Source organism: Frieseomelitta varia, unplaced genomic scaffold (genome assembly GCF_011392965.1).
Source record: "Frieseomelitta varia isolate USP_RPSP 00005682 unplaced genomic scaffold, Fvar_1.2 scaffold_326, whole genome shotgun sequence".
In the NCBI taxonomy this organism is placed as follows: Eukaryota; Metazoa; Arthropoda; class Insecta; order Hymenoptera; family Apidae; genus Frieseomelitta; species Frieseomelitta varia.
In genome coordinates this window covers 645536-672568 of record NW_025110064.1, presented here as the reverse complement: position 1 = coordinate 672568, position 27033 = coordinate 645536, and the positions used below count along the sequence as shown (strand labels likewise).

General features: G+C 28.9%; 2 protein-coding genes across 4 annotated transcripts; one reads left to right on the top strand and one right to left on the bottom strand.

Annotated features, from left to right (window-relative positions):
* The first annotated feature begins 902 nt into the window (after window positions 1–902).
* LOC122530072 (squamous cell carcinoma antigen recognized by T-cells 3-like) lies at window positions 903–5366 on the top strand. The gene is made up of 6 exons (XM_043656720.1): window positions 903–1538; window positions 1606–1787; window positions 1863–2740; window positions 2832–3459; window positions 3527–3674; window positions 4935–5366. Exons 1-6 carry the CDS (start codon window positions 1091–1093, stop codon window positions 5354–5356), a joined length of 2706 nt encoding a protein of 901 aa, XP_043512655.1. The 5' UTR covers window positions 903–1090; the 3' UTR covers window positions 5357–5366.
* A 215-nt stretch (window positions 5367–5581) lies between these two features.
* Window positions 5582–25934, bottom strand: LOC122530081. Of its 3 annotated transcripts, none has more exons than XM_043656739.1 (4): window positions 25810–25934; window positions 16704–16961; window positions 8540–8885; window positions 5582–6321 (listed from the first exon to the last, which is right to left on the bottom strand). In XM_043656739.1, the coding sequence occupies exons 2-4, from the start codon at window positions 16935–16937 to the stop codon at window positions 5948–5950; spliced, it is 954 nt and encodes a 317-aa protein (XP_043512674.1). In that variant the 5' UTR covers window positions 16938–16961; window positions 25810–25934; the 3' UTR covers window positions 5582–5947. The 3 variants fall into 3 exon arrangements, with proteins under 3 accessions (XP_043512674.1, XP_043512676.1, XP_043512675.1); XM_043656741.1 differs by lacking the exon at window positions 25810–25934 and adding an exon at window positions 23965–23985; XM_043656740.1 differs by lacking the exon at window positions 25810–25934 and adding an exon at window positions 20546–20993.
* Between the last annotated feature and the right edge of the window lie 1099 nt (window positions 25935–27033).

Below are 27033 nucleotides of genomic sequence, written 5' to 3'. Positions count from 1 at the left end.
AAAAAATTCTGAAATATTGATTGAAGTCTCTATCTTAGTATACAATCGGAGTTTAAATTAAATATTCGAAAGAACAATTAGCAAAAATAAAAATTCATTTCGAAGAAATTCAAGAATGAAATTTAACATCGGACACAAACGATCTAGATTGACCGCAGAGAGTAAATAGATATTATAAGATAATAATATACATGATGAAGTAGACAATAACACAAATAAGTATATACAAATAAATAAATAAAAAAACGAAAACTTTTTTATTTCTCTCTTCACGATTTCCTTTAAAATACAGCAAAAACGAGCAAAGGATCTTTTTATTAGTCCCAAAGTTTTGACATTTAAATTTGAGAGACCTTGTATAACACATACTTAGTAAGATATACGTAGAATATATGTATAACTTGGTAAATTATTTCATTGTTGTAGTATGAAGTTAATAACATAGTAAAACAAATTAAAAATATTATTAAATGAAAAAATTTGTTTTCCTGCAATAACAATTTCAGATTCTTTACTTAATATTATAATATTATTTAAGATTATTTACTTAATATGATAATAATATGGTAATAATTTTCTTTTTTAGAACATTTTCTAATTAATGAAATAATTTGATTTTACCTTGTTGTCTCCTATTTCGTAATGTGTTTTAATGTACATTAACATTAGAACTACCAACAATTAAAATATAAAACTTGCAAATATTCAGAGAAATCCAAATGCAAGAAATTAATATATAATTTACGAAAAATTATTCGAGTCTCTAAGAATACAGTTTTGTGAATCTACAAAATTTCCACAAAGAATTACGAATTGCTCATTTTGACCATATCCCTAGTTCTAGTATTAAATTCGAATTGAACACCGCTGTTAGTAGACAACACGCATGTGCAGTAGACAACTGTCAGATTCGAAGAAATCGTGTAGAAACAACCAAACATAACCTTCGATTAATGTACAAAAGAGTACAGGCTATTAACGTGCTGTTAACGTAGTTTCCAGCTTTTACAAATACATATTTTTATTAGCATACATATAAAATATATCACGATAAATAACAATTTATTACAAGATTCTATTCTGAATTGAAATGGAGGAAATGGATATAGAAAATGAAAAGAACGAGGATAAGAATTTGTGCGAGGATTTAGAGAATGACGAAGAGGTCAAGTCAAAAGTGATTGAAAATGAGACAGAAGAAAATATGGACGATGAGCTTGATGATGATCAGGATGAAGATGATGAAAATGATGAAGATGATGAAGAGGATGCGGACGAGGCAGAGGTTAAAGCTTTAGAAACTTCTCTTGCTCAAAATCCATATGATTATACAAATCACGTAGCCCTTATCAATAAATTGCAAAAAATGGGCGAGTTAGAACGACTACGTACTGCTAGAGAAAACATGAGCTCTAAATATCCTTTGAGCCCTGAACTCTGGCTATCTTGGATGCGCGATGAAATTAAACTAGCTGTAACGCCAGAGCAAAAATCGGAAATAGTGAAACTATGTGAACGAGCTGTCAAAGATTATCTTTGTAAGTGAGTTGCTTTCAATGTAGTAAATATATTGTAAATTGTTATATAATGAAATGTTTGCCATAGGTGTAGAAGTATGGTTAGAATATCTGCAATTTAGTATTGGTAATATGGGTACTGAAAAGGATGCAGCAAAGAATGTTCGACAATTATTTGAACGAGCATTAACAGATGTTGGACTACATACTATTAAGGGTGCAATAATATGGGAGGCATTTCGAGAGTTTGAAGCTGTGTTATATGCATTGGTAAGTACAGAATGATAGAAAGAGAATTAAAATTCTTTCAAAACATATTTTTATACTTAGATTTCACACGTTTAGATTGATCCTTCGAACCAAGCCGAAAGAAAAGAACAATTGGAACGTATTGGTAACCTATTCAAAAGACAATTGGCTTGCCCTCTTTTAGATATGGAAAAAACATATGAGGAGTATGAAACATGGCGTAATGGAGATGGCGCGGAAGCTATTATTGATGATAAAATTGTTACTATAGGATATGAACGTGCATTAGCAATGCTTAATCTCCGTTTACCTTATGAGGAGAGAATTGTGTCTGCACAAACTGAAGAAGAACTTCTAGATTCATATAAAATGTATTTGTCATATGAGCAACGTAGTGGAGATCCTGGACGAATAACGGTTTTGTATGAAAGAGCAATCACTGATCTTACTTTAGAGATATCAATTTGGCTTGATTATATTAAGTATTTGGAAGAAAATATTAAAATTGAATCTGTCTTGGATCAAGTGTATCAAAGATCTTCAAGAAATATTCCATGGTGTGCAAATATATGGCAAAAATGGATGAGGTCATATGAAAAATGGAATAAACCAGTATTAGAAATTCAAATGTTGTTAGAAAATGCTTTAGCGACTGGATTCTCTGCTGCAGAAGATTATAGAAATTTATGGATAACGTATTTGGAATATTTACGACGAAGAATTGATCGATTATCTTCCAATGAAGAAAAGCAGTTAGAAACATTACGCAATACTTTCAATAGAGCCTGTGAACATTTAGCAAAATCATTTGGCTTAGAAGGAGATCCCAATTGCATTTTATTACAATACTGGGCAAGAACTGAAGCTATACATGCTAATAACATGGAAAAGGCTAGATCATTATGGGCCGATATTTTATCACAAGGACATTCTACAACGGCATCTTACTGGTTGGAATATATTTCATTAGAAAGGTAATTTTTTGTATTTATTTCAAATAAATATAACAGCTTATAATGTGTAAGATTTTATTTTGAACTAAAAATTAAATTTCTTTTTGTATAGATGTTATGGAGATACAAAACATTTAAGAAAATTATTTCAAAAAGCTTTGACCTCGGTGAAAGATTGGCCAGAAAGTATAGCAAATTCTTGGATAGATTTTGAACGAGACGAAGGAACACTAGAACAAATAGAAATATGTGAAACACGAACAAAAGAAAAATTAGAAAAAGTTGCTGAAGAAAGACAAAAAACACAACAAATTTCTAATCATGAATTATCGTCATTACAAAACAAGAAAACTTTTAAGAGGAAACAAGAAGAAACTGGCAAATGGAAAAATTTAAGTAGTTTCCCGATAAAAATTACGAAGGTTGAAACACAAGTAAAACCAAAAATGAAAGAAAATCACGTGAACTTCGAAAAAAAACTCGACGTTGATGTAGAACAAAAATCAAAAATTATTCCACCACCTGGCTTCAAAGCACCAGAAAATGAAAAAATGGATATAGACAATACACAAGAAGTGGATGATAAAATTACAGTTTTCATAAGTAATTTAGATTACACTGCAACTGAAGAAGAGGTCAGAAATGCTTTAAAACCAGCAGGACCGATTACAATGTTTAAAATGATACGAGATTATAAAGGACGTAGTAAAGGATTTTGCTATGTGCAACTTAGTTCCACGGTACAAAATTTTTTTTTAATTAAAAATTAAATGTTTACTCAAATGTTTAATTAAAAATATTTTATAGGAAGCAGTTGCTAAGGCTTTACAACTAGATAGAGTTTCTATAAGAGGACGGCCAATGTTTGTTTCAAAGTGCAATCCAAACAAAACGACACGAGGCCCTGGTTTTAAATATAGTTGTTCTCTGGAGAAAAACAAACTTTTTGTTAAAGGTATGTAATATTTAACCCTAGTTGGTATTGTTGAATGAACAGATGAATCAGAATAATTTCAAACCTTTATTTCTTGATTGCTAACTGTTCATTTTTTGAAATTTTATTAATAAAATAAATATCTTTATTAAGATATTAATATTTTGAATCTTCAACGGAAATATATTTGAATTACATTTGGCTTATATTTAACATAATAATTGTGTTTATTTCTTGAAAAATAAATAATGTAAAGTGTCTAAATATTTAATATCAACAAAATCAGCAAAGATTAAAAGCAATTTATCTAATTTAGATAATACTAAGAGATTGACTAAATAAAAATAATGGAGATTTCAATGTTTAAAATATATAAAATGGTACAGCAAAAATTGAAAATAATGGAGAAATTTTTATTAGAAAAGAAAATAAAAAATATCAGACTCTAAAGTGGTCTCATAAGTTCTAAAATCTGAACTGAAGGTATATATTAAAACAAGTCTTGGGTTAAAGGCAGTTATTGAATCAAAAAAGTAAATATCTTTTAAATAAATATAAAATACAGAGAGACTCTAATATTCACACACCATGCAGATAAAATAGAAATAAAATCGTTTTTTTTTTATCTGCTTTACCTAAATAATATTCTTCTTTAAGTAAATTCATCTTTTATGATATTTTGGATTAGTTGAAAAAATCATTATTAGTAACTATACTATGATTTTATATAAAAATATTGAAAGCAAACTAAGGTATTCCATAAATTCATTGAAAATTGTAAAAATTCTCTTCATAATTATATAATCGTAAATGAAATAATGATTGAATTTTAAAAATACATGGCAAATCTCCATAAAAATTATCGTACTATATACTAGTTTTCCAATATCAAATTATATTGAATTTCTTATTAAAAACCAAAGTAATCTGACAAATTAAATAAAAATTTATTTATTTATTTGTTTTTAAATATTGTTTTTAATCATATGCATCACATTATAATTGAGAAAAATATATCCTTTATTTTTTGTTCCTTTTATCATTCTTTTCATAATTAACAACAATAATTTTTGCAAATTTTTCCAGTATTTCTTTATACATATCCCATATGATTGATATAATAAGATATAATACTTTTTATGGCAAACTTCAATATTTTTATAAAATGCAGAGTGGTTTTATCTGTTCCTGGAATGTCAATTATACCGCTATACCAACTGAGGATTAAATTAATATTTAAAATTATAATTCTAAAACAGTATATTTATTTTTCTAAATTAGGACTTCCGGTATCAACAACAAAAGAAGATCTTGAAGAAATTTGCAAGGTTTACGGAGTGTTGAAAGAAGTTCGTATAGTTACTTACCGTAATGGCCATTCTAAAGGATTGGCTTACGTTGAATTTGAGGATGAAAGTACTGCTGCAAAAGCACTTCTAGCTATTGATGGAATGAAAATCGGTGACAAAGTAATTAGTGTAGCCATAAGCCAACCGCCTGAACGCAAGAAGGCTCCCGTCAAATCTCTAGGTGGTACTACAGTAAGCAGAACTACATTTGGTATGCCCAAAACATTATTATCTATGGTACCTCGTACTGTCAAAACCGCTGCTACTAACGGCAGTGCAACTGTGAATGGGAATGGTGTTGCACCAAAGATGAGTAACGAAGATTTTAGAAATATGTTATTGAATAAAAAATAATTTACTACAACATTACTGATTTCTTAAATCCTTGTTTGTTTAAAGAGCTCATTAAGTTTTAAAATACGTATGTATTATATATTTCACAAGAATGTCATGTCTAGAACTCGATACATAGTAAAAAAGTTATCTTGTGAATTATTTTTTCTCAACGTATTTTGAAGACTTTATTATTAAGACGAAAAAGAAGAAGAAGAAAATGAAAGGGAAACTAAGAACCACAAATTCTTAAAAAATAAATATGTTTAATGTAAATTTATATATACAAGATGAAAATGTGTGTGCAAGTGAACGCATATTATTCTAAACGCAGAACTTTGTCATCACAGTGTCGTGAAGATACTTTTCTCGTACAAATATGTATGACAGAAAAATCGTCCAAATTATTACAAGTGAAAAAATGAATAGAAGAAATTGCATCGTAAATAATAAATCAGGGTGGCCATTTCTCTCGATATTAAACGAGAATTCTTCTTCCTTCTTTAAAATATGTTGAAAGAATGTTGTCAAAACAGCTGTTTGCAAAACTATTATTACAGGGTCACACAATACCCTTTTGTGGTCACCTACACGTCAAGTACAAATATCCTTCTACAATTGCAGTGGTGCATTAAACGTGTTGTGTTTTTTATGCCTCGGTGGAGCGACAGGTGGACTTTCAGGTGTCAACAACCGTCTTTCCATAAGCCATTTTTTGGCTCGGCCAGAATGATAATAATACGAGTAAAGCAACGCCATAGCCGCCAGCACAACTAGCAGGCTCGTACCAGCGATAATGATACTGAATAACCAATATGGCCCACTTGATTCTGGCACCAATGTTGGTTCTGTCGGCGATTTTTCTCCTGGAATCGACTTCGTTGGTGGTTTTTCGGGTGATTCAGGTAGAAGAGGCTCTACGTCATCTCCGATGGTAATGTCGGCGCAAGAACGAAATTCTTCTTGAGGGCCACAACCTACAGCACCTGTATGGACACAATGTTCGTATACTTTTCTAATTTCAACTTTTAGTTGAAACTAATATATTGAATTCCTTTTTTATAATTTGTGTATTTGTCACTTTTATATCTTTATTTTATACTAAAATTATCTTGCAAAGATAGAGCACTCGTAATTCACTATATATAATGATATATTATATTTTAACGTTTCAATTATTTCTCTGGTTTATTTTCGATACATTGAAATTTGATTGCAAATAATGTTGTAGATAAAACTGATAAATAATACTGGAATATATGTTTAAGGAACATAATATTATATATTATTATAATAATATTATATAATTATAAATTTGTGTTTAAGAAATACGAGATAGGAATATTATAAATAACTTTAAGATAGTATTTGTACATGAGGTTTGAAAATAAAAAGTGGTTGCTTAAAGATAAACCTCGATGAATATTAATAGCTATAATACAGTTATGTATGTGATAAGTAATGTTTATTACGTAATAAAAATTGAAACTTTCCATCGATACTTCAATAGCATACTAATATTATTATGTGTAATAAAAATTACCTGTTAATAAAATATATATACTTTTAACTAAAAAATATTTGTTACTATTCTTGAAAAAATAAAATACAAAATTTTATAAACTTTCATTTATAGAAAATTAAAAAAATGTTATTTGCAATTTATAATAGAATGTTCCATCTTTTGCAACTAACAATCTAGGAGTTAGATCACTTTGGACTGTCCAAAAATAGATAAAATTTTACGAATTGTTTTCATTATTAATTTTCATTATTAATTACTAAAGCGAAAAATTTCAATGTTTTTGAGGATCATAAATGCAACTTTACATTTTTAAACATTTTAACATTTACAATTTTAAATTATACAAATACAATTATTAAATTATTAAAAAATGACAGAATAGTTTCAAAATTTCATTGTCTAGAACATTTATTGCTGGTCGCCATTTCTGCAAATGACTGATACATCTAAAGAAATTCCTACTGATTTACAGATATAAATATACTATTTAAAACAACGAATAGGGATCTTGAAAAATATGAATTATTGCAGAAACGACAACAGTTTGAAATAAAAAAAAAAGAAATAATTCTTACCAGCAAAAATAAACTTTAAATAATTAAATAATTGCGATGTTGAAAAAGTCATATGTTACATTTTGGATAACTTCAGACGTAAATCAATAAAAATCTTTTATTTTGGACTTTCCAATCTTTTGCAATGAGAGTGACCAATAATCGAAACGAGATTTTCGAAGTTAACAAGTTAACTTCACCATCTTGTAACATTTTGACTTTAAAAGAATTGAAATATAAAACTGAAGATCACATTTATATACCTCAAAAAAAATTAAAACTTTTCATTTAATAATTATGTAAATTTTATCTATTTTTCGATAGCTCTGAATGATCTACTTCTTCATAGTCATCACAAAAAGATAGTGTTCGTCTTGATGTCGATTATAATGCCATAAAGTCAAAAAAACTATCATTTAGGAAATCAAGATAACTTTCATCTTTATATTCAACGAAATATTTTTTCATAGTTTCCATAGTTGTAATTTATTGCTGACTAAATATTGATTAACTTCTGGTTGGAACATTTTTTCAACAGTTTATCAGAGGTTCTTAAAAATCGTAGGAACTGTATATATCCCATATATTAACGATTTAATCGTATTCATCTCTCCAAATAAACTTTTATCTATATTTGCTGAAATTCAATAATCTATGCACCATTTCTACATCACTAGAAATCCCTTCAATGTCTATATGAAATTTAAGCTCTTATTGCAAACAGTGTTTTTCAGACATGCATCCTGTCGATTAAAATAAAAACCAATTAACTCTTTGAGTGTTTAGTCCGTACTAGAATACACTGTATAATATAGACGATTTTATAATCAATGATAAGGTAATTGATTTACTTGTTAGATGGTCAAGAACAATAACATGTCACAATACACTGAATAAATATATCAAAAGATATAATGCTTAAAGACGAATGCATTCTGAATTTGTTACACGTCCCAGGTCAACGTTCATCCTGAAATTAAGTGAAACAGAAGTTTCGTGCCATTGAAATACTTTTGTCCAAAGACAGCAGCAGCTATCTTTCAACGAAACGCTGTTCACATTTGAATTTCGAGAGCGCGAGCTCAATACTGCCGACGAGAAAATGGTGAAAACAGCGTACAATACCTGTTCCGTTTCCACAGTCGCCCCAATTATTTCCAGCCACGTATCTCCATTGAAAGACGCATTGAGCGCAAGTCAGGTCGTCTGGCAATTTGTAGAAAGCTTCGAAAATCTTGTTCCCCGGCCCGGGATAATATCTAATCGATCCGTTCTTCGAGCGTAGCAGGTGCTGGTCCAGACATCCCTGATCGACTTCTTTGCCCTTGTAGGTCATCGCACACGTACGAAACTCAAAGTAGCCATGATGATTCGCCGTAAGTTCCACACGGACCGGTATCACCGAACCTGTTCGATATTTCCTTACTATCACTCCGTTTCCGTATTTGCCACCGGTCTCGTGCAGTCGAGGCTGCAACAGGAAAATTTTTTTCCTCAGTTGCAAGACAGTTTTTTAGAAAGTTCTCTCGAAAACATACTCGAATACTCGTTGCGTGTTTGTCAGTTTTTATTATTTAGTTTTTATTATTTAGAAAATAGTATTTGCCACATAGGGACGTATCAATTGTTGATAATTTAAATTATTACAGCTTTGTAAGCTTTAATAATTTATTAAAAAAATATAATATATTACTAAATATACTTTAATAATATATTACTAAAAAAATCATACAACTCTACATTGAAAGTCCTGAGTTCGTTTTTTTTTTTTTTTTTTTTTTTCAGAGATGATTTTACATCACGCTGCGGATGGAAAGTAAGAATACTTCAAGAATTATAAAAATTTAAACGCATGTTTAAAAACATTGAAAAATATGTTTAAAGATTGAAATTTCCTTAGAAGTTGCTATGCATTTTTTTTTCACTGTTTTATTGAACTTTAAATATTAGAGAAAAATTTAAAAAATCCTAACATTTCGTCATCTAACTCTAATGTTCAAAATTTAATAAAATAATGAGAGAAAAAGTCGTACAGCAAGTTTTAAGTAGTTATTATAAAGAGGCAATTTCTTTAATATTGTTTGAATTTTTCAAACACAAATCTCGAGAAAATAGTATCCTCACTTTCCCACATGCTACACGATGTAAAACCATCTTTAAAAAGAATTCAGGATTGTCAAAGTAAAATTTGAAAAATGAAATTAAACTTCTTTTACAAAGTTTAAATTATCAACAATTTTTCATCGAGGAGTTGTACATCTTCGCTGGATTTCCTAATTATTTTTAATTATTATTTTAAGGTATAAATATATAAAACATATGTACACAAATATTTGCTTTCTATAGAAAATTTACTACATTTACAAAATGTAGAATTACAGTTGCCAACTTACTTCCAAGTCCTACCAAAAGTTTGAACTTCAAATTGAAGATTGTAAAATTCCGACAAGAAACTTTATACGAAAAGTAAATGATGCATGTGACATGTTAGCAAGGCTAACTCTGGCAAGTCATAATATATGTCGGTTCCGTGAAAAGTATTACAAAAATATGATCGTAAAATTCGCAATAGTTAGATCCGGTTAATTGGTGGAATGAAATGGAAATTTAGAGTAATGCAAGTAAGTGATAAAGAGTTTCAACGCGATTAAACTCTTTATAATCAATTAGGACAGTTGGAGGATCTTTTGGATAATGATAAATTTATGAAGGGTACAAACGAATATCTTTGGAGGATCAAGGATTAAATTGCATATATAATAATATTATTATTCTTTGTAAATTTTTTGCTGTAGTGTATAATTTCTTAAAATGAGTTTCCTTTACTATAAGAGTAAAGTAAGAAATGATGATTCGTTTCATTCATTTATTAAAAATATGAATGTGTAAATGTAATTAACAATAAAAACGTGCATATATTTATGCATATTTAACCGTTGAATTTAATTATTCAGTTTAATCAATTTTCATTGCCATAATAATAAAGTCCATTTTTGTTCCCTACAAATTCATTCAACTACAAAATTCACTTAAATTACAAAATTCGTATAGCCATCTCGCAACGAAGGTGAAAAATCACAGAAAGTGAAATAAACTGAATTTAATTGGACAAACCGCAGAATGTAAAGTAAAGCAATTCTCGTACGTTGAATGTAAAAAATTGCATTACGTTATTCTTTTCTTCAATTCTCGTTGCTTAATTTCTGCTTCCTCTCTTCTATTTCGATGTTTGACAATTAAACAAGAAATTTCAGGTTTGTAAGTTTGCAAGGTGTATTTTTCGGGTTGGTGTTGAAACACGTGGTGTTGTTGCAACGGGTGTATGTCCGCCCGACAGACCGGAAAACCGCAAATAGTAATTTATTCCGTGTTGCAAGAATGTTGCCAGGAGATAATTACACGAACTTTACAATGGAATCGTCTCGTTTGACGCATCTTCCTTCCTTTCGTTCATGCAATTTAATGTTTCTTCCTAAATTTAATGCTTAATACAGTGGTTTACTTTTTTGTTCTGCTTTTCACTGTTATGTGTATATAATAATATTATAGTATATGGTCTAATAGTATTATAGTATGTACTATACTGTAATATTATAGTATAGTATATGGTCGAGTAATAGTAATAGTAATAGTATATGGTCTAATAGTATATGTACTATACTGTAATATTATAGTATAGTATATGGTCGAGTAATAGTAATAGTATATGGTCTAATAGTATTATAGTATGTACTATACTGTAATATTATAGTATAGTATATGGTCGAGTAATAGTAATAGTAATAGTATATGGTCTAATAGTATATGTACTATACTGTAATATTATAGTATAGTATATGGTCGAGTAATAGTAATAGTATATGGTCTAATAGTATTATAGTATGTACTATACTGTAATATTATAGTATAGTATATGGTCGAGTAATAGTAATAGTATATGGTCTAATAGTATTATAGTATATACTATACTATAATATTATAGTATAGTATATGGTCGAAAGATACGGGGGACGTGATCTTTATTTAACAATTGTAATTACGTTGAATTAATTTGTTACGATGCGTAATGAATGTAAAAATGTGTCGTGGTTAAAAGGGGGAAAAAAGGGAATTCCACGAGGAAAGGAAAGCTCTTTAAACGATTCAATTTTTTCCCTCTGTCACCCCTTTTTTTTCTGTTTGCAAGCAAAAGAGGCATAGCTTGTCCCAGTTACGTGACTAAAACCTCGTATATATTTCGCTGGATTCTTCGTTGAAACATCTCTGATTTTCAGGTAAACTAAAAAATAGACCAAAATAAAAACAACTGTTCGGGGTAAAATAAATTTACTTGTCCTAAATATAATTACCGTAATTATGTCGCCAAAGCAGATTAAGTGATAAGTCGCGAACGAGAAGAGAACCAGAATAAAAGTTGTAATACTTATGAAAAGAGTTGAAACTTGAAAGAAAAAGAGTCAAATTATTGATCTTCTAATAAATCTTCTTCCATTTCATCTCCCACCGTTATTACGGCGAATCAATTTAATACGTCAAATAAGTTTCGTAATACGTAAGCTGAAGTAGAAAACATGGTGCATGAAATTGATCGATGGCACACAATAACGATAAAAGATATTTCGGTCCTATGATCAGTTATTTCTCGAATAGTTTCCAATATCGATGCACGATTAATGTAATATATCGTTACTCGGATCATTTGTCCTCCAGCTGTGCTTCCTTATAAGAGTTTCAAATGCTTCTTTAATACAGTTAGATTCTAGTTCGTGTGGGAGTTAAGGCTTCCTGGAAAAGTCCCGTTAGGTAAATTTCAATTCAAATCGAAAATTTCAATATCGCGTGAGTCGCGCGAGAACAGGGGATTTACCATTTTTATCGGGATACCGATACGACATTCGATTAACACATTCAAATCACGAATGGAGAACTACGGTCTTTGTGTTTAAAAAATCTTTTTTATTTATTTTATTTATTATTTTATATTTATATTTATATTTGTATTATGTTTATTTTTTATTATTACAGTAAAACGAGTTCTGAAACTACAATGATACATCGATAATAAAAATATAATAACAGAAATTTGAAATAACACGTAGGTAATAAAAGTATGGCAAAAGAAACAAATTTATTTCATCCCTTTCCATGATGAGGTTGGAAAATCGATTGGAGCTCGAATGTGTTGAAATTTTTTCTTGTACAAAAGAACTAGACTATTGACGGATTTTTATAGGAAATTTCAAAATTATACAAACTGCATGTACGTATGAAACATATATGAAACATTCAAAGTTTAGTTATTTCCTACAATAATTAAAACATATGAAAATATGCGAATTTTTAATCGCAGTTTCTTTTTGTAATTATGTTCTGAGAAATATAAATTCATATAAAATCCTATGTATAATTACAAGAGTTAATTGTTAAAATTTTCTTATTTTAAATGTAATAACTTCATAATGTAATATGACACTGCTCATTTACAATAAGCTATAATGTTAAAATTGTAACATATAAAATGTCCAATTTCATTTAAGTATACGTTAGCGTAATTTGAATACAATGTTCTTAGAATTAAATAGACCAATAGGACTATCGTTCAAAATTTGTTGATGAGAATCATCTTACAACTAATCTTTGAATGAAATTAATGTTAACTATAATTTTCTGAATAAGTTATGTCATACGTAATGATACACTCATATATATCTATCTATAATATTTAAAAATAACTGAATATTATAATTACGTGAGAATTTAGCTTCATTGTATATTTTATCTTCGTTGAATTTTTTTCAGGTGAAGTGCAAATGTAATTCAAACTTGTAACACAATTATGTTAATTACATGTATTAAAATCAACTTCTGATACATCTGAATTTTAAACTAGAAGATTTTAAACTAGACTTTTTTTCATCTATCCAGGAAGTTTACTTGAATTGCTTGTTTTTTTCGTTGCTAAACTAATTTTTCTCAGGTAACATTACAGTTCATATTGCATGCTTTAGAATAAGTTGATATTGGAGACGTGTGAGGAAATGAAAAATACATGAAAGCTCTTTCTAAACCTCGAACATTCATTCTTTTTTCATTCAGCGAAGAATATCTGCTACTAAATACGAGAGATGAATTGGAAACCAATCCTTTTAAATTCTCGAAACTCGAATGAGAAACTTGGCAAGGGTTTCAAAACTCTCGAAACTTTCGAAACTCGAAATTCTCGGAATTTGAAGTGTTGATTTTATTTTGTACGAGAAATTTCTTGTTTCAAGAACTGGTCAGTCAGTTTTATATAAATTTTTATTGTTAAACAAAATACAGTTAAACAAAATATAAATAAAACAATAGTTTAATCCAGATTCCTTTTAAAAATACTACGTCCAAACTTTTTCTGGATTTAATCTATTTCTTTTTCCATCGACTATAATGCCAAATATACTGAAAAGTGTTTCAGAGTCTACCGTTGATGATGATATAGTAAAATATTTTTTTGGGCAATTTTTTTCAATTCAGATATTTTACATTATCCGTTTCAGAATTACGATTGATCGCATATCTGTTTGTATCATTAAAAATAAAAACCAATCATCGAGCGTTCATGAAGCATCGAACATTCGAGATATACAGGAATCAAGTATTCTTTATTCATGCTGTGAATGATTCTTTATTCATTGATTTTACACTTTTTGTCATCTGAGTTTCGAGAAATTTCGAGTAATCAATTATTAAATGAAACGTATTAAATGTGTATCTTTAAATTATAAACAGGTAATTATGTACGCAGAGTGCGTTCGAATAATACGTACAAGCGAGCATGCGGTGATTATTTGCGAGAAAAATAGAAAAAATTTTTTTCTATTTGAGATTTAGTTTCCGACGAAATCGAATTTGAAAATTCATTTCATACGTGTGCAGCTACAGCTTAGACACAGCTTTTCGAGTGGCATATTTCATTTGTTGTATTTGTATGCAATATCTACGCGACTTTTACAGACGAATAATTGAAATTTTTAAAATTGAAATCAATTATAATTATATAGTTGACAAAGCAACTTTGTTGTACTTTTTTAAAGTAATTCATAAAAGAACTGTATACTATCAGATTAAATTTCTAGAGAAGAAAAATTTTATTCAATATTTGTTTCTAAGCTTTAGCTTCAGTCTGTATTTGTTTCAAGGAAAATCATCTCATGCTCACAGCTTCTCCATTAAGTAAAAAATTATTTCTTGAGTATTTTCGAAACAAGAAATATTTTTCGTACAAATATATTTTAGCCCTTCCTAACTATAATTTCGTAGAAAATTGTGGGTCTTTCGTGTACTATTAATAGTAGTTAAACGGCTTCAAAATTCGCATAAACGCGAAAAGGATGGTAAGCAACCTATTAAGGAATTTCTGCATGTTCTCAAATTGAGTTATCTTTGATATAAACTTCTCGTAAAATTGGCAATTAACTTCACGTTGACAATGTATTACAAATTTCCTTCATATTACATCTCACTTCGAAATAAGCTGTATCCTGCCAGAAATAAAATAACGATTTAAGATATTTGTGAAAACTGGCAATAACGTGATACGCAAAATTTATTTACTTTTTTTTAAATTAATTACTTATAATTGCATCTATACCTTTAATTAACGAATCAGCTGAAATTATAATTGAGCATTATAAAAATTGCAAATAAGTGAAAAGTTATTATAATGAGATACATATATTAAAATAGATTAGAAGCTTTTTAAATTTCTATATAATAGTGCCAGCAAAAAGTTTGGATATATTCTTATTGCATATTTATTTCATATTGATAATTAATATAATATTTCGTTACGTGATAATTATTGCATACTTTTTTTACTATATATATTCAAACATATTCATTTCATAATATATAAAATGAAGTCAGTGTTGATATAAAACGTGTATATTGGTAAAAGATCTATTATACGTGTAGACTAATTTTTTGTCAATAAACTACAAATTATTATAATAATAATAAACTATACTAATAATATAATTTTATAATTATAAAATATTAACATTATGAACAATTGAATCTTCAGAGAAATTTATAATTAATTATTCTGAGGAAAATAATTTTCACAATAATATTAATTGTATCTTTTCAAATTAATTTGGACTGAATTCTAAATTAAATCATAATATTTATTTATGTATAAATTAATTTTTCAAGATTATATGCTACTTAGTAACAACATGGGAAAAGAAAACTAGCTAGAACAATACAGGTATATAGAAATCTACAAATATAGAGAACTTATTCCATGATGAATGTATTGTATTGGTTCATATAATTTTATCTCCAATTTACATATGGTACAAGCTGTGACTTTTGACTGATAGGCAAATTTAAAATTCTTATAGATGTAATTTTTAAATATTTTTATTTTTATTTATTTATTTATTTTTATTTATTTTTTATTTGTTTATTTATTTTTATTTATTTGTTTAAATATTATGATACCATTTAAGTGATTATTGCACTAATTTTATTATACCTAAAAATTAAAATTAAGTTAAATTTTTAAATTAATCTTTAATTAAGAATCACCTAATAATTCTTAATTTAGGCCAGTAGGAATTACTTTCTATTGCTTTCTTTAAGTATATTTCATCCGAAACAAACGTGAAGTTAACTTTAGAAAACTACAAAGTTTTATTAATTATATTAATATATATATAATTATTAAATTATATTAATATATATATTAAATTATATATATAATTATATATATAATTATTAAATTATATATATCAATTATATTAATATATTTATAATTATTAAAAAAAATTTTTTAATTTTAATAAATTAATTATGATGATTAAATTAGTAATTAAATATTTATGTATAATAAATTAATAATTAACACACACATATATATATATATATATATATATATATATAAGGAATTAGGCAAAATAGATACATTCACCTGTTTATCAACATGTCTCATTGAAAATAATTTTAAGTCGATCTGCCCAATGAATAATTTAATATAATTAAACAATATAATTAAAACTATACAAAAGTAGCACTATATTATAAAATATATTATTGCTAAAAAATACTATTATTGAATTGAAATTCAAAAATTTTAATATTAATGCCTAAGATGGAAAAGTGTTTCTAAACCAAAAAAAAAAAGTCGAAATGTTAAAATTTATCTTACGCGTTATACGGGACTGTTTATTGCATTGTATGAATTAGGCGTTATGCGGGAATCCATATATTGTTATCGAGCTAATTTTGCAAAAAGTTCGTGTCTTACCGTTGGTGTGTCCCAAGCATCGCCACATATTCCGCACTTTCCCTTATTTCGTTGCCATTGCCTAGTAAATCCTCCGCAATAGCATTCGTGGTCGTTGTAGTCGTGTGGAGTATCGAAACCGTATCTCCACATCGAAGCCCTCGATGGTGGTTCTATCAGTCTTCCATGGGCTGAAACTTGCCTCGCCACTAGTACACTCACGAAAAATATCAAACTACAAATTTGGAGGCGCATAGTTGTAGCGATAAAATCTGGCCCCTGGAAATCACAAGCATATTATTTCGTTGTATTATTATATATATATAAATAGTAGTTTCCTATTGTATAAATAGAGTAGATTAGTTAGTTGTTCAAACTGATTGAATAATCGAACAATTCTATTATGTATGAAATATAAGAAATTATTTATTTTAGAAATAGAAATTCTAGATAGAAAAAATAAAATGCATATAGAATAAAATTTTTTTTTCACGTGACATCTCAAAGAAAGAACGAGTTTGAATATTTGTCAAATGTATACTTGAATTAGGCTATTAATTGAATAATTGACAGAAAGTTATTCTACGTGCTATAATAAAATAAGCAAAATTGTAGAATTGTGAAATAAAATTTGTTTCCAAGAAAGATAAATTTCAAAATATATCAAATACACGTGTATTTAGGCAACTTTTAAAAATTTGTTTGAAAACGAAGTCTTAAAGTGAAAAATTTTATTTCACGTTTTTTCATTTATTCTTGCACGTACGTCCGAGTAATTGTTAAAATTTTTAATATCAATTTTCTTGAAAAGAAAATGTCTTAAGTAAAAAAATGTTATTCTTTCTTCTTTGACAGAAGAATGCAGTATTTATCCTCTTCTCGGTTGTACCATAGAAACTAGAACGCTCTTTGCAGCTACTAAATTAAATTCTTTGTTACTTTGACTTCTGCTTCTGTTTCTTCATTATTTTTACAAGCTTACTTTATTATTTTTATCCTTAAATTTTCTATTAATCAATGCTTTAATAATTACAATCAAGATTTTACTGTACTTAATATTATTTTTATTATTTTATTATTATTAGAAGATTTTTGCTTGTAACGAAAATAACATGTGCACATCTTGCGAAAAACAATTGTATGAAATAAGAGTAACTGCTTCTTGAAAATGAAGCTTAACAAAATATCAAATTGAAAATCAAACAAAAAATACAAAAATACACACATACAATGACAACTGCAAATCCAAATTTTACATTGCTTCATTATTATTGGTTTTCCATAAATATTTATTGTGTCTGAGTTATTGTATTATTCACTCTAATGGTATGAATTTGAAGGCTAAGCCCAATATTCTTTTTTGTATTTCAAATTTTTAATAAATGACTCACAGCAAGTGTAAAAAGTATTCATTATACTTCGTGAATTACCGATATTTTAAACTGTCATAGCTTTTGTGAGATCGTAAAATAATCCAATTGGACTCATTTTATTTAAAGCATGAAGTTTCTACTTCTACAATACTGAGCTCGTTGTCTTCAAAGATGTTTTTACATTAAAAGAATAAGTAAAGTCTCTCTCAAAAATTTTGCAAACTCGAACAGTTTTATAAACACTGAGTAATTTTTTTTTCATAAATAAAACCACTGGTTTTGAAAATTGAAATTTCCTTTTTACAACGATCATTTAAAAATTTGTTACAAACGTTTAAAGTACAAAATAACAATATAAGGGTTCAAAATATCGACAAGTATTTTTTACATTTACTATATATTTATATAATATAATTTTATTATGTCCATAGAATAAATTGATCAAGTTTGGCTAGAAAACCTTGAGATATTCCATGTATTTTCAATGTATTATGTATAATCATTTTTCTTTTTCCAATATAACGTATAAATAATAGGAGGTCCATAAAAAATAACAATGCGTTTGATTTTCGTTATTATAAAATCTGAAAGAATTTCAATCTTTTATCTAAAGGGCGCAAAGCCGGGAAAAAGCCCAATTACTTAAGAAATCACCTTTTTACAGATTAGCCAGCTATTCAGTTTCGAGAAAGAGAAATAAAAAAACTCTCGTAATTAAAACTTGCGTAATTAGCATCTACAAGTGACTGTAATGAAAAGTAATGTGTATATAAAACAAGCAGCTTTAAAAAAAAAAACTTGAAGTACCACTCTAAAGAAAAAAGTTTAAGAACATTTAAGATAATATTTTCATAGAGAAAACGAACACAAATTAAATTTCTAAAAATAAGGATCAATTCAAAACGTTCTACGTTCTAATATCTAAGATTATGCGATATCTATAAAAAAAAAAAGAATATAAGAGATATCTAAATTTTTTCTGAAACACGTAACTTCCTTTTCGACTAAGTTGACAAAAATAATCGTGAAGAAAAGAATTTTTGAAAAAAGCAAATATAAATAGAAACTATTATTGACAACAAAGCATATAAATCGAGGATGTCATTTACTTTTATAGCGTGAGCATATCAGAGTTTAACAAAGCGAATTTCAATCAAATCAATTCCAAGTAATTATCATAAAGTACGTGCGTTGATTTCGATAGATCGATAAGTCGGTCAATTAGAAAGTAAACAGTGACCAAGTAGATACACTGTGGTGATAGATATTCACCAAGATAAAATCGGCATTTATATTTGAAAATTTTTTAAATGTTTAAAACACTTTTAACCGCTCAACTATGGTTAACGTCAGTAAACATTGAGACAAAGTTTGCATAAAAAAAACACGGGTGACAAGTTGCGTCAATGTTTTCGTCTTTTTTTATTTATGTTTAAAGGCGCATAGGAAATATGTATTTCAAAGAAAAATAGTCTAAACAGAAATTTGTTCTCTCCATTAAATATTATAATAATCTACGTATTGTCATATTATACGCCCTACATATTTTCTACATTTTCACATTCTTCATTATTTTATAAAATTCGCAGTCTAGTTAGAAGCAACCGAAATAGAATTTCCCTTATCGATAACTATTATAAGCGACCGAAATAGAATTCCCCCGTCAATAATCGTTATTCGTTATCGAGGAAAAAATTTTCGGTCACTTATAATTATTATTTATAATCAGAACATTTAATTCTTTAATCACGCAGTTCTTTGAAAAATTTTCTTCGCTTTTCGCGATCGATATAATAAACAAACTGCATTCGCTGATTCTTTTTTATAAAAATTGATTTCTGTGTGTAATTTTGTTGTTAGTAATCGAAAAATGTTCTTATGAAATATTTCCATTCTAAATTGATATTTTCATAAACCGAAATAAGTATTCTTGAACTGAGCAGTAGAATTTACAATTGCAACTAATTGTAAATAATGAAAAAATATACACAGTTTCACAAATCATAAAATAACTCGTATAACGGTTACAAAATAACACAGTCACACTTTATAACGATATAAAGTTAACATAATTGTAAGATATATTCTTTTTTCTACGGTATATGTAGAAAAGTGTTTCGCAATTTTATGGTTTATCAAATATATTTACGAAAACACTAGAAAAAAAGGAATATTTATAGGGGAAAGAAAATTCCATGTATAAAAAATATGTTTGAAAAAGAAAAAGAACAAATAGACTCGAAAAATTTAGAACACAATTTAAAAATACATGAATGAATAGTTAATAAAAGTAGGCAACAAATAACAATATTAATACGCTATAGCATAATTTTTCACACGCGAATGAATCCCTACAAAGCTTCACTTGCCTCGAAATGAAAAAAAATAAACAGAAATCTGTCTCTGAATAAATGCGTAATAATAAATGACAGTTAATTCACTTCACTTCCCGATTTGACCAATTAAAAATTTACTTTATCCAGTATTCACCTTTGTTTCGTCGCCGTTAATTCGTTAAATGACCGAATACACGTTACAATAAAAATCAGAAACGCAATTTCTCGAAACACTTGACCTAACGCGGACATTTAAACACAAACGCGATAAAACGACAAGAAAGGGGAAACGAATTTTATTTCATCCTCGACAAAAGTTTCTTCTCGGCAAACAACCATAATTTTGTCGATTAAATTTCACTTTTGATGATGCGTAACGTTGCGATAATTTCATGTGCACAGCTGTCGCACGTCCGACCGCTAAAATATAATCGTTGTGGATTCGACGATTCAACGGGTTAACGAGGGAACAATGCGCGAAAACGATTGTGCAATTAATTGAATACGAGAAAGTGAACAACGTTGCGATTTAAACGAAGCTTTGGGACTGAACTGAACGACATTCCGAGTTGGAAGACAGCATCGAGGACCTACAACCACAAAGGAGAAACTGGCAAACCGGTTGCCACAACGACCGCGATCGCTTATAGTTTATACTGTGAGAGTGTGAAGCGTTATTCAGAAGTAAAGATTACCACCATAACAAACACTGATATCACGGAACTGTTGCGAATAATCTACTACTCTGTACAATGAAACTCGAGAGTTGGCTGGACACGTTTTTTTCGAAAATCATGCCTCGAGTGAGTACTTGCAATTGAAAATTAATTCGAAGAGTTGCAGCGAGACGAAAGCGATCGAAAGCGAGATAAATTGTCATTGTTCGGTCAGCGAAGAGCAGAAAGAAGGATGACCGATTGTAACGGTCGGTGAACTTGAAGTAGTAATTTTGAAACTGAATTGTACGTACATTTGCTTGAATTTAATGAATGTTAAATTTTAGGAAGTTTAGAAAGTAAAAATGATACAAGTGGTACAAAAATCTTTCATTTGCTTTCGAAGAAGAAAAGATTTTATCCATAAATTGATACCCTTCGTTGAAAGTCATTATTTGTTACAAAAGATATCCTTTATGTTCATTTCATATTCAAGGTTTGAAGGTTTCACGTAATAAAATTCTGTAAATAAATCGTGATTTTATCGTTTGATATAAAAAAATTATGTATTGTTCCCTGTGTTCATTTTGTTCTGAACCCTTAATTTATGATTATCATCAAATACTTCAATTTATTTTTAAAAAATATTAACTTCTTAATGAGCTTCGCTTTATTTAAATTATTATATTAAGTATATAATATCTTGTATTCTGTGACGAAATGGAACGAAGTTTCAGAAGATAAGCTGAAAGTGTAAAATTATATTTCAACGTAAAAACGAACTTTCATAATTTACCTGATGTGTGCTTTATATATCCAATTTTGTTTCTAAATGAAACTTCCAAAATGAAAACTGTCACGTCAAAAGTTTTTGATTGCCACTGTGAATCTTTAGTTATTTTACGTTCGGATCTACACGTTATACAACCTGTGCCAATAAAAAAAATCGGTACTTTTAAAAAGAATATTATTTCAATATTTTTTTCACGTCAAAGTATCTCTCTTTTTTCCTTACTTTAAGTTACGCAACATTATTATATTTCAATCGTTTTATGAATACAGTGAAATGAACGTAAAATGTGATTCACTTTCTTCTTAATTAATTATCGATTTTGTCTGACGTACTAATTATTTAGATGTGGAATAAAATTAAACAAAATATTTATTCAAATAAAAATCTTTTCATTCCCTATTTAACGTTGATAGTAAGAATACAAATACTCCGAATTTTTATTTACGAAAATACTTGAATCATTTTTATTTCAATAGTTTTGTACGATCTTTGAAATCCTTCAAAATCGAAGGTATCATTTTGTATCAAAATATTAATAGTGTTATTGATAGAAAAATTATTTCATACTGTATCAAATATTTACTATACTAAATATTCCTGTTTTCAATTAAGCACAATTAAAAACATTGAAATCTTTCGTGTAAGAGAATCCAATTAAAATCACTCATTCTAGTTTTTCACATATATTTCAAACAAACATAACAAAAGACTCCAATGTTTTTAAATACTTTAGATACTTAACGTTTATTCGGAAAACTTTCTGGAATAACATCAAGAAAGTGTTATTCTCTAAATATTTCATAGATTTTTTCGTATTACACTGCAATTTTGTACATTAAAATCTCGTACGAATGCATAAAAATCCGCAGTATCTATTAAATATTCATTAACAAAAGATTTATATTTCAACGATTCGAGGATCACATATCGAGACATAGCGAATATTTAATTTCGACTTGGGAAAAGGCGAGAAAATTCTAGAATATGAATCGAGAAAAATACACATGTGAACGCTCGATGCGAGGAAAAGAAACGGCACAGATTCGGCATACATTAAACTTAACGAAAAGTGTGAACTGCACGAGGCTGTCGCGATATCTCTCCTCGAGGTAAGAAAATTCAAAATCGCGTCCACCGTCCGGGTGAACGGGACGCGACCCGCGTGCAAATCGGAAGTTCCCCCGACGGAAATTCACCGCGTGTCGGGAAAATGGAAATTTAGTAGTGCAAACTAGGTTCCAGGGAAAACAAGCAAACCGAAGTCTCTCCATCCGTAGGGGCGGAGAGACGTAGGATCGATAAATGTAAAGCAGCTCGCGTTCTCGCCACCTCCTCTCGGAAATTCGAGATTCTGTGTTTGGGATTAATTAAAAAACGAAAAAAAAAAAAAGAAGAAGAGAGAGAAAGTCCGGAATATCGCTTTGCCAGCCAAGCGAAATCTGTCTTAAGAACGTGCATACGCCGTGCATGGGAAATGTTTGCTGGTAATTAGAAGTCGAGCAGGAGGAAAAAGGAACAGCGGGGCAAGATAAATTTGAAGAGTGAAGCGTCTAGTAGTCGAACCGATGAAAGCTTGCCTGTTTTAATTAAGGGGGCAGGACAGTTTGACGGGACTAAAAATTACAAATACTTTGGAGGGCTGGTAAAACAGACGTACATGTTTGATTGACGTGAGCCTTTGTGCTTTATTTTAACACATTATGAACTATAAAAAGCAACATTAAAAGGGGAAAAAAGACGGCTCTTATTTAACTTTTTAACATTTTCTTTCTCTATCGCCTATCGGTGTGCATGATTCCAGCGAAACAGGATTAGTTGCAACAAAAAGGTAAAAAAAGTTCAAAAGTAAACAATATTCTCTAGGGATTGACGATCCAACATTTTCATTTCTATGAAAATTATGAAAGTAGTTTTTTTGTTTATATTTTTCGAAATTGTTAAAAATTAAAAAATGTTCGATCGTCAATCCCTAGTAAATGTTACACTAAAGATACGTATCAGGTTTCACAGTAATCGGTTAGTTAGATTCCGAGATATCTTGCACACCGTTTCTAAAAACCTAGTTTCGAGAAAAACGCGTTTAAAGTTTCAGAACGTCATTTTTCATATGTATCCTTTACTTACTTTTTTTACTTATATATCATGGCTCTTGCAGTTCTTGCAATTCACAACTAAATTGAATCCAAGTCCCCTAATATTCGATTCACCAAAAGTAATATTTGAATCACACGATTTACACCTTATAATATTGCTCAAAGTTGTAAATAGTGATACAAATTCAATTATTCTCTGTCTACACTTTATAATAATTATATAATTATTCTCTATTTACACTTTATAATACTGCTCAAAGTTGTAAATAGTGATACAAATTCAATTATTCTCTACCTACATTTTACAATAATTATATAATTATATAATTATTCTCTATTTACACTTTATAATACTGCTCAAAGTTGTAAATATTGATACAAATTCAATTATTCTCTACCTACACTTTATAATAATTATATAATTATATAATGATTCTCTATTTACACTTTATAATACTGCTCAAAGTTGTAAATAGTGATACAAATTCAATTATTCTCTATCTGCGGATTTATTATTATAAATAAAACGTTTTAAAGGCTAGGATTTTGTATCTTATTTCCAAGGCTTCAAACTACTATTTAAAACAAAACAAAAAAAGAAATCGATTTTTTTGAAAATTTCAAACTGTCCTGACGGCCGACGATTGCACAAGGGAAAGATACTTTCACAGACAAAACGTAGCAAAATGGTAGCGAGGATGTGGATCGATGCAACAAATCGGTTCTAGCGCACCGGGTTAACAATGCATAATGCTTAATCATAAGTTTCGAATAACGCGTTAACTGGTATGTAGGTCAACGGCGAGGTGCAACGAGAGTTAAAATTGCTCCTCTCTCTTCCTCTCTTTTTTTTCCTCCCTATATATGTGTATTCCGTATTCCGAGAATGAGAATGAATGGTATTCATTAGAATTTGCTATTTCATGTTATTTAGTAATCTCGTACGGAAGTTTCTCCCGTGAAAATATGTACGATTATGGAAGAACGTTGTGATGTACTTTTATTAATTAATTAAACTGCATTAAGGTTGAACAAATTGTCGTACATTTTCTATATTATGCCACGTGTATATTCGTATGACGCACCCATTTGACCTTTTACGATAATTATCTATCTAAAATCAACAATCGATATTTGAAAGCTGGTGCTGATAAAAGTGCGTTGGAAAACCTAAATGTCTTTCGACACCACATACTCCGAGTATCGAGAAATAGAAATTAATCTACTGACTAAATTTTCTTTGGTAGATTTACTTTCCTATGTAAATAATTTACTATAGTTGTAAGGCAAATTGGTCGATATACTATCCTACACATCATTTTCTCTTATTTATTTTTCAGTAGTATAATAACTTGCAGAATTATCAAGTTACTGCAACAATATACTATTTCATTTATGTATTATTTTTATCAACACATTACACTACGATACACCAATATACAACTTTAGTTAATATCATCTGTTATCTCGCCTCATTTCTAATTATACTCATGCATTTCTCTGCATCTACTTTTCACACTTTATGTTATTAATGTACTGCTACTTGACTCATACGTCGCTTCATCGATAAACCCATTCTACACTTCTTTTCGTCAATAAATTGCACCAATAGATTACTCTGATACCAAAGTCACTATGTCGATATACTTCTTAAATAATTCTCAATTCATGTTTTATGTATAACGTGAGTATGTAAGATTATATATCATTGCAATTCGAAAGCCACTCTTATCCGTGCACTGTGCTTCTTGCAATCCTTTCTCTTTGCATGACAAAACCCTCCGACTATTTCACTCGACACACAGCTCTGCATGGCAACCGGAACTCAGGCACCGAACCGGTATTCAGGGTCAAAAGTCCCTGCTTGAGCACGTACCGTGTTCACGAAGGAAAAGAACGAAGGCCCAGCTCTGGCATCGGGCGTCAACGAGTCAGGCCCATGGAGAAGGCCCAGACCCCGGTCAGGCGACGACTGAACTCGACTTTGCTCGACGCGAACCGCGGTCCCCTCGGCCACGTGGGGAGTAGGTCATTAGAACGAGCAACTCGCTCGTATTCACGCCACGAATCGCCCGGACACGCGTGCCACGCTGCTTTCAATGAACACGTTCGCCTTTGCCATCGTGCTTCCACTCTCTTCCGCCTGAGGAGGCAAAAACCAGGAGAAATTGTCGCGAAACGACGCGACACGTCTTTTAACGAGAAGAATTTGAAGTACAAGAGAAGTGAACGAAGCACAGGGTTTTCTCATAAAGTCAGAAATTTATTGCGAAGGCAAATGAAAAGACAGATAAGTGGATGTGATTAGAAAACGAGACGAATATATATTTAGGTTTTCTTTGCCTCGTTTAATGCACCTCTATGCGGGCACCATTAGTTGCACGAAGCACATAAAGAAGACAGATTAAGAACATATCATATTTGTTTAATATATATAAAAAGTTTCATTAAAGATAAAAGTCTTTTTATAATATTATCAAATCTAGATCTAAAAATCGATCTGACAATTTTTCATTTTCTAATTATAATCATTTTCCTTTCGCGAATTGCTAATTCCTACTACTAAACATCACAAAAATCATTTTCCTCCATTTGTTGAGCTCCATTTAAACTAGAAAATCGTTCTTAAATTTTTAATTTTTATCAACTCTAATTTGAGATATGACAAAAATATTTAGAACAGAAACTAGATGATTCTTCAATAATTATATTAATATAACTGTAAATATAATAAAGCAATATAATATAATAAAGCAATTTATATAATAAAGCAATATAATAAAATATAAAATAAAATAAAATATAAATATAAATATAAAAAGTATATAAAATAAAATAAAATAAAATATAAATATAAATATAAAACAAAATATAAATATAAAAAGTATATAAAATAAAATAAAATATAAAAAGTATGTAAAATAAAATAAAATATAAGAAGTATATAAAATAAAATAAAATATAAAAAGTATAAAATAAAATAAAATAAAATAAAATATAAATAGTGTTATTATATTATGGATAATTATTGTATCACCATCGTAGATTGTAATTTATCGAGTTATTAGGTAAATTTTGATAAAGGAAGCAAGTAGGTACT